The sequence below is a fragment of the Genypterus blacodes genome, unplaced genomic scaffold (assembly GCF_046128005.1).
Source record: "Genypterus blacodes isolate CSIRO-AG114 ecotype Tasmania unplaced genomic scaffold, CSIRO-AGI_Gbla_v1 ptg000111l_1, whole genome shotgun sequence".
Taxonomy (NCBI): Eukaryota; Metazoa; Chordata; class Actinopteri; order Ophidiiformes; family Ophidiidae; genus Genypterus; species Genypterus blacodes.
The window spans coordinates 3,857,311-3,872,527 of record NW_027466915.1 but is presented as its reverse complement, the minus strand read 5'-3'; the positions used below and the strand labels follow the sequence as shown (position 1 = coordinate 3,872,527).

The 15,217-nt window shown below is 40.5% G+C and overlaps 1 protein-coding gene across 1 annotated transcript in view; it reads right to left on the bottom strand.

Moving 5' to 3' along the window:
• arhgap32b (Rho GTPase activating protein 32b) overlaps positions 1–15,217 on the bottom strand; it is a 78,034-nt gene that overhangs the window by 34,394 nt on the left and 28,423 nt on the right. The window contains exons 3-5 of the mRNA XM_076161219.1: positions 12,679–12,784; positions 9,470–9,564; positions 9,132–9,216 (exon numbers count right to left, since the gene is read on the bottom strand). Of these exons, the coding sequence (XP_076017334.1) occupies positions 9,132–9,216; positions 9,470–9,564; positions 12,679–12,784 (286 nt within the window). The remainder of the gene's footprint in view (positions 1–9,131; positions 9,217–9,469; positions 9,565–12,678; positions 12,785–15,217) is intronic.

Here is a 15,217-nt window from a genome sequence, read left to right as displayed (position 1 = left end):
GGATTCAGAGAAGAGAGAGAGGCATCAGTATCAGCAGCAGCTACTCTGTTGGTGTTGGAGGATGATAGCCGGTTCTGGGACAGCTTTCATCCCCTCCATTTTGCTCTGCCTACCATCCTCCTATTGTGATGCATCTTCTCTTTCTTGCCGTCTTTCTTGCGTGCTTACTTCTTTCTGCTCCCAACTGAACTTTCTGAACGGCCAATTTGATCCACAACAGAAATAGAATAGGAGGAGGGCACAGCCAGAATTTCTACCCAGTTTTGTTCCTTCGTCGACCTCACCGTCTGCTTTTTCTGTCCTTCTGCCACATGCTATTCTCTCCCTTCCCCTCCTCTCCCCTGTCTGACATGCTGGCTCAACCCTCCCCCTTCTCTCCTCCTCTTCCCTCTCCCTGGTTGGTACATTCCTTGGACAAAGAGCAGGGATGGAGGGAGAGGGTGAGCGAGAGACAGAAAGGAAAGAGGAGAGAGAGGGGGCAGGAGGTAACAGACAAAGGGGAGGGTTACACTTGCAGGAGAGACATTTTTTTCCTTTCACATGTGCATTCCTCTCTCTCTCTCTCTCAAGCTCCACTCTGTCCTCTTGGAAAATACAGTCTTACGAAGAGGATTCAACTACATAAATGTGCATCTCTTGCAAGTGCACACCTAGCAGATGAATGACAGATCTACTTGAAGAGAAACAGAAGAAAAGATCATGGGCCTGACACCTCAACTCACACTAAATGCAGAAAAATCCAATCCAATCCAGATTATAATGAATACCCATTGCAGAACAGAATATCTCTAAAAAAGAAACTAACCAACGCTCTCTCTGTATTGTTGCGACCATGTGTATTTTACAGATTTACTACTGACCGACCCACTCTCCCTATAAAAGCAAGAAAAATGAAAAAGCCCCTTTGAAACCAGGCTTTCATCAGAGTCTGGAGTTTAAGCCACAGTAAATAGTCATAGGACGGTAGCGTGCAGTGTAACCACATTGGCAAAAGAGAAATAAAATCACTAAAAATATCATCTTGGCCTCCCTCTGTAGAAGTACTTGCTCTCAGGTTGCAGCCAAATTCAAACAAAAAAAGGAAAGAAAAAGCATTGGTTGCATCAGCTATGATGACTTCATTTGTGCCGCCCCCATATGAAATGGATTAAAAAAGGACAGAAACCCATCAGCCAACCTTTGTGACGGGGATATGTGAAAGGTTACTGGCTACAAAGATACTGGCACTTGCCCCACACTTGCAGGTTTTCTCCGTGCAAGGAAAATGCAGTTGTAAACAAATAGGGGGAGTTTTACACCGAGGCAAATTGAATTTCCTCATGTGGTTTGCATCTTAGACAACTGGGCCACTAGGACACTGACATCAGAGGAAATCTAACAATGTACTTTTGCACACTGGCTAAATGTCTCAGTTTGTATGACTACAGGATTACAGGTCAATGGGAAATGCAAATACTGTGTGATCAGATGAGTGAGTACCTTATAGGCAGCATGTGCACCTCATGTTTAATATGAACAATTGAATTGACCTTTGTTGCTTCCATCTACACTTTTGAAATAACAGATTAAAAAGTTTTTTTTAAAGATTGGTTGGACTGAAATTCTAAATTCTATAATGGTAAACACCTAAGGTACAAAATATTTGCAGAGGAAATGGCAGTGGCGCTAAAAACATGAAATCCAAATTGTTCCCGAAATAGAGGGAAGCAGAGCAACACTTCTGTCTGTTAAAGTTTGGCTACGTCCAGACTACAGGTATGAAGTGACCTAGATCGGATTTTTATCATTTGCAACCTGGATCCAGTTTAATTCCCAGTATGAGAAGTAATCGTCTGGGTTTATTTTCAGGATATGGACCATCACACTTCTGGGCTTTGGAAGCTCCTGTGATGCTGTCGTATATGAGAGAGTGGTTTATGTTTGGGCGAGCGTGTAGTCAGAAGTTTGTTCAGACTGGTACCAAACGCAGGCCACATTCAAAGATCAATGTGAAGAGCTTAATAAAAAATATCACATATGAGCAATGCATCGAGTTTGATCACTAAGGCTTGCAGTCTGAACATAGCCTACGTATGAAGCTGCGATGCTAGTCTGATGAGAACGCGGTTATCATCTACAACAGGTCTAAATATAAATATTAAATGATAATCCAAAGATGACCCAATTCATTGAGCTCTCTAGTCTGCCGGTGACAGGATGGATTGATTTAACACACAGTCTAAGCCATATGAGAGGAGGTCGATTCATCATCATCATTATCTCAGAAATGTAATTACGGCGGAAGCTCCTGACAAAAGTAACACTGAAACACTTCTTCAAGTGTCTATCTTAAACTACATCCACCAGGAAAAACTCACTGAATTAGATCAGCATATTTGTGTTAATCACAGAAATAAAACTGTAGAAAGTACGAGGTATTGGACTGCAAGTGGGTGCTGGGTCTCAATTAAATTTTCTTTTGATTTAAACGAATACAATGGCCAGCTTTATGCATATGCAAATGAGCCTTTAGAAATCATCTTGTTGCAGAAACAAATGTTCAAAGAAAGTAGATACTTACTCTTCTAACTATTAAATATACCAGCCCAACATCTTTTCTGCACAGAAATATCACGACTAAGATCAATTGCAAAATTACACCAGGAATATTTTAACCTTAAAAGCAAGTTTATGTTTTACCCAGGTATATATCTATCTATCTATCTATCCATTCATCTAGCAAGAACAGCAGAACATTTCCCCTTTATCAATCAGGTGAAGACATTTTGAACACACACACAGCTGTGCTGCAGTCCTGAACTCTGAATTTTGACTATTTCAGACTCACAAGTGTGATTTTGGACTTCAGTTATTCATTATTCTGACTTGTGCTCAGTGGAAAACATATCAATAATAACAATATATCAACACAGTCATCTGTATTGTAAATATTGATGGAAATGATCCGTCCATTCTGTCTTCTCATCTCTCAAATCATGCCAACACCGCATGATTATAGTTTGTGGGGACTGAAACGATGTGATTGATCGCTAAATTGATAGGTCAAGTAGCTCAGGCAGAACCCAGAATTGGAAATCTATAGGAACAGCCAAACAATACATGAGTGATTTTGGTCTTAGCGATGTATGACGCTCCCACCATCCTTCTCTTCTTACTCACCTGATTGCCACTCTTCAACCTGCATTGACTTCTTATGAACCAGCAACTTGATTGCGCCTCACATCTCCCAGATTCACCCAAACACCAATAGTGACAATCCATCAGCATCCTTTCACTTAAATAAGAAGCTTGTAAATGCACTGATCACCAGGCGGCAATTTAATACACGATTATGGAGAGATACAGAATGACTTTAGATTGAAATTATTTCATATACTTTAAATATACTCTCATATACTCCGTTAAATGTTAAAAAATAATCTAGTGTCAGTGCAGCATATGCACAAATAAGATTTTTCTGAGCTGGTGGCTTGTTCAGATGCAGCAACTTTAGAAAAACAAGTTTACTCACAGAATGACCAAAACCAACTTATTGAAAGCTTGCTGACTTTTAGCAGAGCAAATTCTGTCAGGCATGGTGGATGAGGTCAATGCATCTTTGTCTGCCACAGCTCTGAACAAATCAATAAACTCACTCGCTTGCTATTCCCACTACATTCACTCTTGAGTTCAGCTTATTAAATACATTCTCCTGTAAAGTGATGTCAACTTGTATTTATCTTTTCAATTTGTTCTGTTCCATTACATAAAAAAACAAACTCAATCTAGTTTCATACTCACATTTGAACGCCGGGAGCTTTATTTTTTGTACTTTGACGACTTGTTTCTCACCTTATCACATGGACTATGAGTAAGTACAGCATATGTCACAGGTTGTCATTATTTATTAATTGTTATTTATGGGGATTGGAGAAGCTGGAAGGTTAGGCTGCGAGGGAAATTATCTATCACATCACTTTCACACCGTGGTATTTTTGTCAGTCTGCAGAACTAGACGGGATTCAAGTGCAAGAATGCCTGTGGGGCTCTGCTGCAGTACTTCGGAGCTGACGGAGGGAGTGTGAAGGTACAGCTGAAATCATTACTAAAGCTATAAAATGGATCTTATAAGGGGCTGAAGAGAGCAATAGGATTTAAACACTGCGAGGGGATGAGATCATGACTTGGAGGGGATTCATTAATGACAATCCCGTTAAAAGAGACATCTGCTTACTCTGGTGTACGTGCATTCACACATACACGTGCTATCAAATTCACCAACAGTAATCTAACTCAGTGTAAGCCTCAGGCTACAGAGCACTCAGTCAGGCCTAACAATGGATTTCCACCATAGCGTAGAGAGTTTGGTATCAATATTCTCACCCTGTAAATGCACACAACTGCACACAATGTACACAAATCACAATATTCACAAACATACATTAGCTCGTTGTCAATTAACTCAATAGACAGTATCCTTTGACACATCACTGATCCCAATTTTACATAATGACTGGCTTATAAAGAACACTAATCTTGCTGAGAGGAGGAAATTGCAAAATACAGTTGTTGAGGCCAGGATGGGGTAAGGCATTCCACGGATGCTTTAATGCTCCTGCAATGAACCAGTTACTCCAATCGCCAGCTGAGCAGTTAAAACATTCCCACATCCCAGGTCCCAAGGCTCTCCAAGTTAGGTCACAGAGGATGGGAAGAGAGTAAGAGTATATGGAACCGATTTTTGGGAGAAAATTGTTATTTTCTGACTGGTTGTATGTCACAGTAAAACAATATGAATATTATTCTAGGAGTGCAAACATACATAGATGTATTAGGAACAACCTGAGTGGAGAGACGTATGGGGGGGGGGCGCAAAAAACTTCTGATCTATATAAGGGGGGCACGAAAGAAAGTTTGGTAACCACTGCTGTAGTGTATGCAGGCAGCTTTAAGATTTGCTGATCAGCCATTCAGTTACCAGTTACAAGTCCCAAGACGGTGTTTGATTTGTCTAGATTTACAGCTAAATGTTATACTAACAATCATTTATCAGTTAGATAATTGTGCAACAAAATGGGGAAAATAAAAACACTAGGATTTTGAATATTTTCTGAAGTTGAAAACAACACGATGATGGTGTATACTGTATATTATACGTCCATAGCATATTTGTCCTCCATTAATAGACAGACACACATGGAGGTTAAGCATATGAGTGTGTGTGTGTGTCTATGTGTGTTGGTGCTGTATGTATGTGTTGGTGCTGTGGTTGGTCCTTTGTTTCCTCTAACAAGGGCAGAATGAAGAAGCAGTTACATCATCCTCTGCTCACAAGAAGCGAGGTCCCCTGCAAGAACGTGTGATGGAAGGCTTGACATCATCTTATTGCCTGCTGTGGCCCCGAGTTTGCCTTGAACAAACTAACACTGTAAACCTGGACAATTTGTAATTACCAACCTGATGTTAAAATGCAGATTGTGCTTACATTTTGTTAGGGGTGGTGTAATTTGTAAGTCCTGTGCCTTTAAAGGACATGCTAGCTGGCTGGCTGGCTGGCTGGGTGTGTGCTGGCAACTGCTGCCTTCAGCGTTTGTGCTGCGATTGATGGATTGGGTCCCATGGTTTGGGGGAGGGAATTCATCTCCATGCATCTCTTTTGGTCCTTTGTGAGTGAAGCAGGCGAGTGGGCCGTTTGAGCATATTGTGTCACGATGCTCAGCTAGCAGGGAGGACGCAGACATGAACAGATGGATGGCTGGTTTTATGGATGACAGACAGTCAAGATGATAAGCAGTCCCCCTCCCTTACAGACGTTCTCTGTCATCTGTCCGAAGGCAGTAGGAAGTATTGGAGACAAGGCCCCATCGGCCAAGCAGCAGAACACAGTAAGCGAGCCTTGAGAATGGCCCAGAGGGGTGTCAATCTTTATCACATGCATGGCCGCACAGATACATACAAGCTATAGCCCTCATTCACTCACACACAAAAATCACACCCTTTATAAGTGCATACAGTGTTGTTGAGATGAGGGAGGGGGCAATCCCTCACAGCTGTTAAATTCAGATTGATTGCCTAGATTATTGTCCAATTCTGGTTACGTCACCCTTCTCTGTCTCACATAAATGTCTCGGGCCTATCACACACCTTTTTTTTTTATTATTAGGGGTCCAAGCACATAAATTTAAAAACTCACCCACTAGTCAAGCAAATAAATAACAAAACGTGATTGACCTGATGGCGGCGCTGTAATAATTTTGTCTGTAACTTTTGAACCGTGAAGAATTCTTTTCATCCACTTTCACCCGAACTTGATTTTTTCATTTTGAATTATTTCACTTTCGGGAGCAAAACAACAAAAGTATTTTCTTTGCTTTTTGATATTTATTACTTTCTACATAAATTTAGGCAAAAAATGAGAGTTAGTGTCTACAAAAATTGCTTTATCTCATGAATGAAATATTCTACGATCCATAACTACCCAAATAACTACTACATCACACTTCTCTATCTGGAGAACTGGTTCCATTCACCGATGTCTGAATCTTATATCTAACATTGTATATCGTGTGTGCTTGTACTGTTCTAATCTATTTTACATTGTTATTCTTACATAAGCAAATATTAGATTACCAAGGTTAATGAAGATAGATAAAGATTTTCTGATTTTGATCATGTGCATCAAAGAAAGGACTTAATAAATCATCATAAAACCATTGCCTTAATAAAACTAGAATTGATATATAGATCTGAACTTGAATTTATTGAGTGAGGAAGCCCAATCACATGCCTGACTGCATTTTTCTGCCCATATGAAGCTTTGCTTGTAGTGTGAATACCACCACAACACACTCACGCAGATGGACATGATGCAGGTGTTGCTGCTGAGGCATTCACTATGAATTTGCAACTGCCATTGAACAAATGTCAGTAAGAGGCACCAGTTTACAATACAAACCATACATGTGTTCGCATATACAGTGAACCAGCGGGGGGTGAACTCCTATCAATGAGACTGTGCTGCTGACATCAAGTATATGCACCAAACATATATGTAAAACGTAGGCTTAGAATAATATCCACACTGTACTTTCAACATTAATGAAAAACAGCATTTGCTAGGAAAAATTAATTGTCATTCCAATCCAGCTCAAAGATAATAATAATTGAACTGCCAGGCAAAGCTCAAAGACAGGAACAGCACAAACCTTCCACTTGACTTTAAAATCTCTTTCATTCAGGTTGAACAAACAACTATATGTTATTAGACCTCTCTAACCTTCATTTGGATATTAAAAACAAATATTCTAACTATGTATTCAAAACAGGAACAGTTTGAGAGAAAACATTAAATATGGGAGGAAGGCGACTTTTGGTTTCCGCAGGTTACTAATAATACAGTTAAAATAGCAGTACTGCCCTTACATGTGTTGCTCTGAATGGTACACACACTCCTCTGGCCTTTGTGATGATCAAACAACACAACACTTTCTCTTTGGGTTTCTTGCATTATCAGTATGTTGTTGTGATATTACACCCCGATCTATTTAGCAGCGCTTGCAGGGACTCAATGATGATGCCTCTGAATTTAATCTGATGAAACGTTCTCTGAATCTTTAAGTAAGCAACAGAGTTTGCATCTATCCAACTAATTTAAACATTTATCAACATGTCAGGTTCATTTGGGCAAATTGACTGAATGAATTTCGGAGCATTTCAGTATAAGCGTGTCAACAAATTAAATTGACTGAAGACCTGAGGAACAAATGGAACAACCTTCAGAAAACAAAGAAGACAGGAGTTTTTGCTTGGGGTTGTGTTCACTCAAGAGAGGCGGCAGGAGCCATGGTGAATACTAAAAGCACACAGCAGCATCTGCACAAGCATGCAAAGAGACAGTGTTATATACAAAGAAATACTAAAACCACAGAGGCTGAGACAGTGCTGCTCTGAGGGAGTAAGGCCACCCAGCACACACAGCTGGGAACATTAAAAGAAGAGCCAGTGTACTGAGAAAGGATCACATTAGTTGAACAGACTGCGTCTGTCCTGGATCGCTGAGATATGAAAACAAATAACTGGTTTCCAAAGTAGAATTTTACTCTCTTTTGCATACTCTCATCCTGTTCTTTCAATGGCTGCATGTTATAAATTTAGCTGAATGCTGACCCCTATTGGACTCTTGCTAACATGACATTAAGTTGTCTAAGAAAGGTGGACGATTTGAGAAAGTGCTTTGAGGTCTGTCAAACTAATGTCAGAAAATCTTCTTTACCTTTATTTAAGTTATTTCATATGGACACCTGTGCTGGTGACATGGAATCAATGAATATAAAACCTTTCATGACACCCGTTCATTTCTATTCAAGGTTGCGAGGGACTGAGGTGCTGCCCGTCCTGCCATGCATTGGCCAAAAGTCAGATAAAGGCAACAAATTTGAACTGTTTTAACCATTCTAACTTCTTTTCCAATCGTCTCCTTTGTCTAGTTGTAATTTACTCCTTTGTATTCACATAAAGACACAAGCCTGTCTGCCTTTTCGATACATCACATTGACGATTGAGAATTAAGATAAATCTGTGAAAAACGGCACAGCCTTGACAGTCTTGTGTTCAAAGACTGTTACAGTATGCTATAAACGTTCAAAGTGCTTTCATCCAAGATGTTGCAGGTAGAGAGGAGCAATTTCATGTCAGCATGCAATTTTACCATGATGAAGAAGCTCATTAGAGATAAATAGGCCTGGAATAGTTCTATCTGAGCCCCTAACTGGGATCTGTGAAGCACAGATGAATGAATAAGTGCTGTAATGTGGCTGACAGTCAAAAACAAAATCAAAGAAATGCAAATCATCACCTCTCGTCATGATAACATCAAAAGGGTCAATTCTACTTGACATAAATTTGGAGAGACTTTTGAGTCATACTTGTGCTCGTGAACATCATCTCTCCATTTTATAAACACTCCAGGGAAATAACTGGAACCTTTGCTCTTTGAACTTCCCTGGTGTTTCAAAGAGCCCTCTGCACCATGACACAAGAATCCAGACTGATGTAATGATAAAAAAATGTCACATCAACTAAACTTCAAACGCTACACTGGCAAAACACACACACTTCACTGAAAAGGCACGTTTCATGTTTAAGGTCTTTACCTGAATTGTACCAAAATCCACGTTTTCATAGTGGAAGTGAGCGCACTCTGCCAATTTTGGGAAGTGTCCTTTGGTGAAGCATAGTCTAAAAACAAACACAAACATACATACACACAATTTTGGTTAGCAGTTCACCACAAAGCATGATACAGCAATGGAGTGAGTAGGATTAGGGGAGGGAAAGTGCAGTGGAAACATAAAGGAATAAGACAGGAATAGAATCTGCGAACCGGGGCGATAAAGAGTTACAAAGGTGAGACAAACAGAGAGGGCAGGACCGACACGGAAGAGGTACAGTAGACAGGCAGAGGCAGGTGTGTGTGTCTGTGTGTACTCACTTCTTGACGTTCTTGACCTTCATGCTGGCTGTGCTGCTGCTGCACGAGCGCATGAGGGGCTCAGTTCGCAGCTCGGGGATCTCTGCACTTCTTGCCTAATACATAGAAACACACAAACATCAGCTCTCCAACAGGTGCATACTATATTTGATAACAAGAAACTTGCCCAACATCACACACACACACACACACACACACACTTGAGACTAAAGTTTTTTTTTGTGTGGCGTGGTTACACAATTTTAATGTATTATATTACTGTGATCAGCTTGGGTAACCAACCCTACAGCGAAGTTTCGTTTAACAAGTCAGGCTGGGGTGACGCCCTCTACGCCGGGAGTGAATTATTGATGAATTAATAGTGCATATTGGCACATGCCATCACAGGATTTGACCTATGCCAAGGTATACTTGAAGATACTGTGCTAACCATGGATTATACTGATTTGGATCACAAGTTCTCATGGGCCATTTTGCAGCCATGATTTTCTAATTTTAGCCTTAAAGGGAAGAGTCACTTGAAATCAATACAGTAATTCTGAATAAAAACTGTCGTAAATGAATTTGATTTTCCCATCCTGATTGGAGTGGGCTCTTCTGGAATGATATTGCCTCCATTTATAGGACATAAGGAGTGGATGAGTACGAGAATGATGCAATGGCCTTCACAGCCACAGTAAGTAAAATGATGACATACTGCCGCTCTGGTGGCTTCAGTTCGCCCACCACCTTATTAAAACCCTTAACACCTTTTCTTCCCAAATTCTCACCCGTCTGTGGTGGAAATCTTTGACTGACCACAATTTATAATTAGATATCCACATGACTTGGCGTTGGGGTTGGGAAACAACATGTTCTACATGTCTTTTGCTCATTTGTAAGACAAATGATGGTGAGAAAAGGATTTGTATAGTAACCGCAAAGAGGCATGTACAAGCTTTCCCATTTGGAATGCAGTGTTGTTAAACTCTCAAACTTCAACCCACAGTATGTAAAGTATGGAGACATTTGCTTAAAACTGCATGTTCAATAGCAGTTTGGGTTTGCACAAGTGTGATTTGTTTATAGTGTACTGCTGCCTTAATTGGTATTGATTATCATACGCTTTTTAACCGTGTTAGAGAATAATCTTGTTAGTTGGCATAGAGTCAGTAGTGATGGAGATCGATTTAGTCTGAAACCCTAATACTCATTGGATTACAGCAGTATTTCAGTTTATCCACATAGGGGTTCATTAAAACAACAGAAAAAAACACTGTTCTTTCTTCTTGTTAGATGACCCCTTAATGAAGCCACTCAGTTGATTTATTTAGCCTAAATTAGTCTGTGAAAAGTGTGAGAAAAATGTGCAGCTGCGGCCTAAAACACATTAAAGCAGCCCGAGGAATCCATTTGGTGCAAGTAGATTTTATCAGTTAATGATTGCATGGTGAAATTTGCATATCAAGTACTGCTTGCCTACCTATAAGAACAGGGCTTAATCTGACAGCAGGCTACTGAAAACCACATCCACAGCAAACCATAAAATGAAGTTATGATGAATAAAAAGAGAGTAAACTGCATTACTGGACTGTAGAAAGTGTGAAAGTTTCCTGTTTCAGCCTTGTGGCTGCAGAGCCAGACGGTCACTGACAGTTAAGGTGGTATGCAGATGAGGTCAGCATTTTTCGGACAACTGAGACACCCTTCATTACCTCTGGCCCAGGGTGTTCACTCCACAAGGCTGACTGAGGCAGATATGGGACAGCAGCTGCTCTGTCCTCATTTTAATTGTTCTTATACGGGACTTATCAAAACTTAGTGTGAAATTTTTCACTTGAGCTTCGCTAAAGCTTAGTGCCAAAGAGGGAGAGTGTGAGAGAAGAGCATACGCACAGGAGAGAGAAAGAAGTGTAAATTAATGTCAAAGCCAGCTTGTCTAAGCTTTGAACGTCCTAACCTGAAGTTACCTCTAGACAAGCAGCAGTCAATGATCTTAATACAGTAACAGCCTACTGGATGATCTAAATGCAATTACAATGCAACATCTTAACGCAGTGAGACATGTTAAATGTATAACTTTGCTAAAAATGTACACTTTTCAGTATATTTTATTTGAAGGGGAAGTTTGGAGTATAAGCCTTCTATGTGCACTATAGTCCACAAAGCTCATTATCTGTGATGCAACATGGCACTAGCACAGTGACAGCGTCCACTCATTTGCTTAGCATTTCTCATCACTACCTTAAGCTCATGAAGACATAATAATGTATGGCAAACTACAGTCCCTTTCATATGACATATTGAAGGTAAGAATAGCATAGATACAGTATTAATGTCGATTAGACATCTATGAGATCAATATTCATTAGCCTGGTGAGATTGTTGTTCCTCTTCATCGATGTAGCCGAATCGAAGTGAACACTAGTGATAGGGCTCCAACCACGTGCAGACCACGGGTGGCTCGGCATGTTACCATGGAGACGGCCTCATTTCAACATGCAGTTGATGCAAGAAGCAAGACCCAACCAAAGATGGGAAGAAAGAAAATAATAAATGATGCCGTCTAGTGAATGAGAGCCAAGGCGGAGAGACGGACTGAAATAAACGATTGACAAGAGTTCACAGATGGCAGATAGATGATTATCTATGTGGGTAGCTGTTCGTACGGGAAGCTTTCAGACACAAAGGTTCATAGGCATTAATCACGAATGTGTGGTGGTGTTTCAGGAGTGGAGACGCAGTTCTGATAAGAGTCAGAAAGACGAGTAATTGATCATCTAGTTTGAAAACAAACGCAGATAACAACCACACCACTATTCAAGAACAACAAATTTGATAAGACATTCATGTCAGATTTTTTAAGTCCTGAGCCACGACGTGAGAGACTGCATTTTGACTGTGTCTTACCCTAGACATACTCACAGACAGATCATAGACATATACATTATTTGTATAGGACTATGTTTGCCCTCGCTGGCAGAAATCAAAAAACGAAAATGTTTAGGTTTTTTGGGGGGGGGGGGGGGGGGGGGGAATAGAAAGTGTTTTGGGGCATTTTGTGAAATAAAAACATCTTAACCGTTTAACGGTGTAAATCCATTACACTACTGGCCGATTTTCCCCCCCATCAGTTATACAGGAGGCATTCTTTGTCCGTATATTTGAGTCATTAGATGGAAAATATAGAATATAGAAGAAATGACTGACACCGAGTGCATGTGTCTCACCATGGCACTGATGGTCTCTTCCCAGTCAGGTCTCTCTCTGGGATGTATGTAAGCTAGTTCAGGCACAATGTCGTCGTCCTCCAGGTGGCGTCCTGGCCTCAAGCCCCTAGAACAAACAAAAATGGAAAGTTAGTGCTGCACTTATTTCCTAACTTTGTTGCAAATACAATTGTGGAGAATCTGAGGAAAAAAGAAATGACTATGGGAAACACCATAATTTACAGCAGATGCAACTATTAAGACCCATTGAAAGAGGTCAAAGATGGTGGAAAGTTTGGTAAGTCATTGCATGAGGCAGGCCACAGCTATTTGGAGAAAAAGCAGATTCCAATCTGAATGTTGCTCTGAACCAACACAGGAACAGAGCATGAACAAAGAGCTGAAATGACACGTGGGCTTGAAAAGACAGCTGCTTATCTTGTGTGTCACAGCCTTTTGGATTACAAGTCTTTCACCAACAATCAGCCCACACTGGAGCCATTCATATTAGACTGCTGTCATCGGTTTTCTGGATGTCCCCATTCAGACACGAGTCTTCCACTATTGTTACATACACATTTCCCTTAACCACAGAAATACAGAAGAAGTTTTTCCTTTATACACGCTGCCTATTTTTAGTATTAAATAAAATCTCCACCTGTGATCACAAAGGTTGAGCAGTGTTGCACTTGCTTTCAACAACGGTAAGGTCACATGATAAATGCTAAGCATTCAGACTGATCTCCAACGCAAACCTGGGTCCCCATGTCTCACTGAAAGCGGTACTTGAGTGCTTTCAAATACAATAGAGACAAAATGTCTAAGGTTGCAGCTTGGTTTATTAGGGCCGTAATGAATTTACATACATTTAAATAAAAGACCAAGTAAATCATCTGCATCATCTGCACAGAAGGACTGGAAAGAGATTTAGTCTAGAAAGAAACAAAGTTGGTTGAAGACTGCCTTTGGTCCAAGAAATCCAAGAGAAGCAGAGCACAGCTTTGGGTGCAGGGTTGCTACAACAGCTTTCAAAGGGAGACAAGTGATGCACACATACAGTATACAGGTATATGCAGCATCACGTACGCACTCAAGGTTCTTAGGCTTGCATACGGATGATTTTTATCGTTCTGAATGCAGCACTGAAGCAACAGTACATCTGCATCAATTGAGTGAACAAGAGCAGATGACACATGAGATGGAAACAGGAGACTTGTGGATTTTCGAAAAATGGAGAAGTCTGTAGCAACAAGACAAGACAGCGCCTGAAACATCTTTTCACTGAGATAATTGGACTTGAGGGCAGGAGGAAACCTTGTCAAGTATCATTGTTATGGTAACACAAAGACTTTAAATTGTTTCATCTTTCCCCTAATGCACCTGGGCAACAGTGTCTGCATCTGATTTCCTTTTCATCTGATTCCGTCTGTCTTTTTAAGTCTGTTTAAGATGATGTGAGCCCTTCTATTATGTAAGAATGATCTATAATGGTGGCGAGTACCAAGAGTATGCAGTGCAATGACATTAAACCAACAACAGATCCCAGCCAGTCACAGAAATGTGCATTTGATGCGTATGCCAGCAGTTAAAAGTTGCATGAATATGATTTTAGTTTCCGTACTTTGAAGCCTGAGCGCTTAATATATTAAAAAGGAATGTTTTTATACATTAACAGTACATTAAGTTAAAAAGAAAAAATCAGTATCCTTAGTACAATTATCATCATTGACACTAAGATGACAGAGTGCACGGACAAGACATAAAGGCAGTGGCCTTTTAATAAAATGATTTTGCTCGACTGACTCTTTATTATCATAGTGATGTGTGTGATATGCCTATCACAGAGGGCTGCAACATAATTCATTAAATATGACGTTAATAAAAAGGTCAAACCTTTGTCACGCAGCTTTGTTGAAGCAATTATAAGCTCACATATGTATACTACTTGGCAAAAGGACAGGGACCAGAGTGAAACCGGAAGGCATCTCTACGGCTTACATAAGCACGTAGGAGATGAAGGGAATAGGGGCTGGAATCAGAAGGAAGAAAGCATCATAACCGATTAAGAATGGGACACAGACAAATCAATTACACACTGCATAAAGTTGGCAAACACCCCAAAGGAGCATGCACATTTGGTAATGATCCGGAAACCGTAAAGCATGTCTTATTAGAATTCAGAGCCAATAGTGAGCGGCGGAACAAACTCTTTAGAGCTCTCATAAATACAAAACACAGCAATTTGTCACTGGAGGGTCCCCAGGGAAGTATATCAGCAAAACAAACAGACATATTTTCAAATTCTTAAAGGAAACAGACAGACCTGGGGTAATTTAGTTATTTATTTCTTGGTTTGTTTTTTTCACTCTCAGTCTACAGCTTCGCACTCCAGTCCAGATGATTGCGATAATGAACCAATTCGCTGGCCTGCCTGCCCCGCCCCCTCTGAAAACAAAGAGGGAGGCATGAAGCTTTGTTCGCCCTGCTGATACTCTTTGTTGGCACGCTGGCAGCATCGCTATGTGCCCTGCTAGGGCTGTATTCCAATATGCTGACTCGC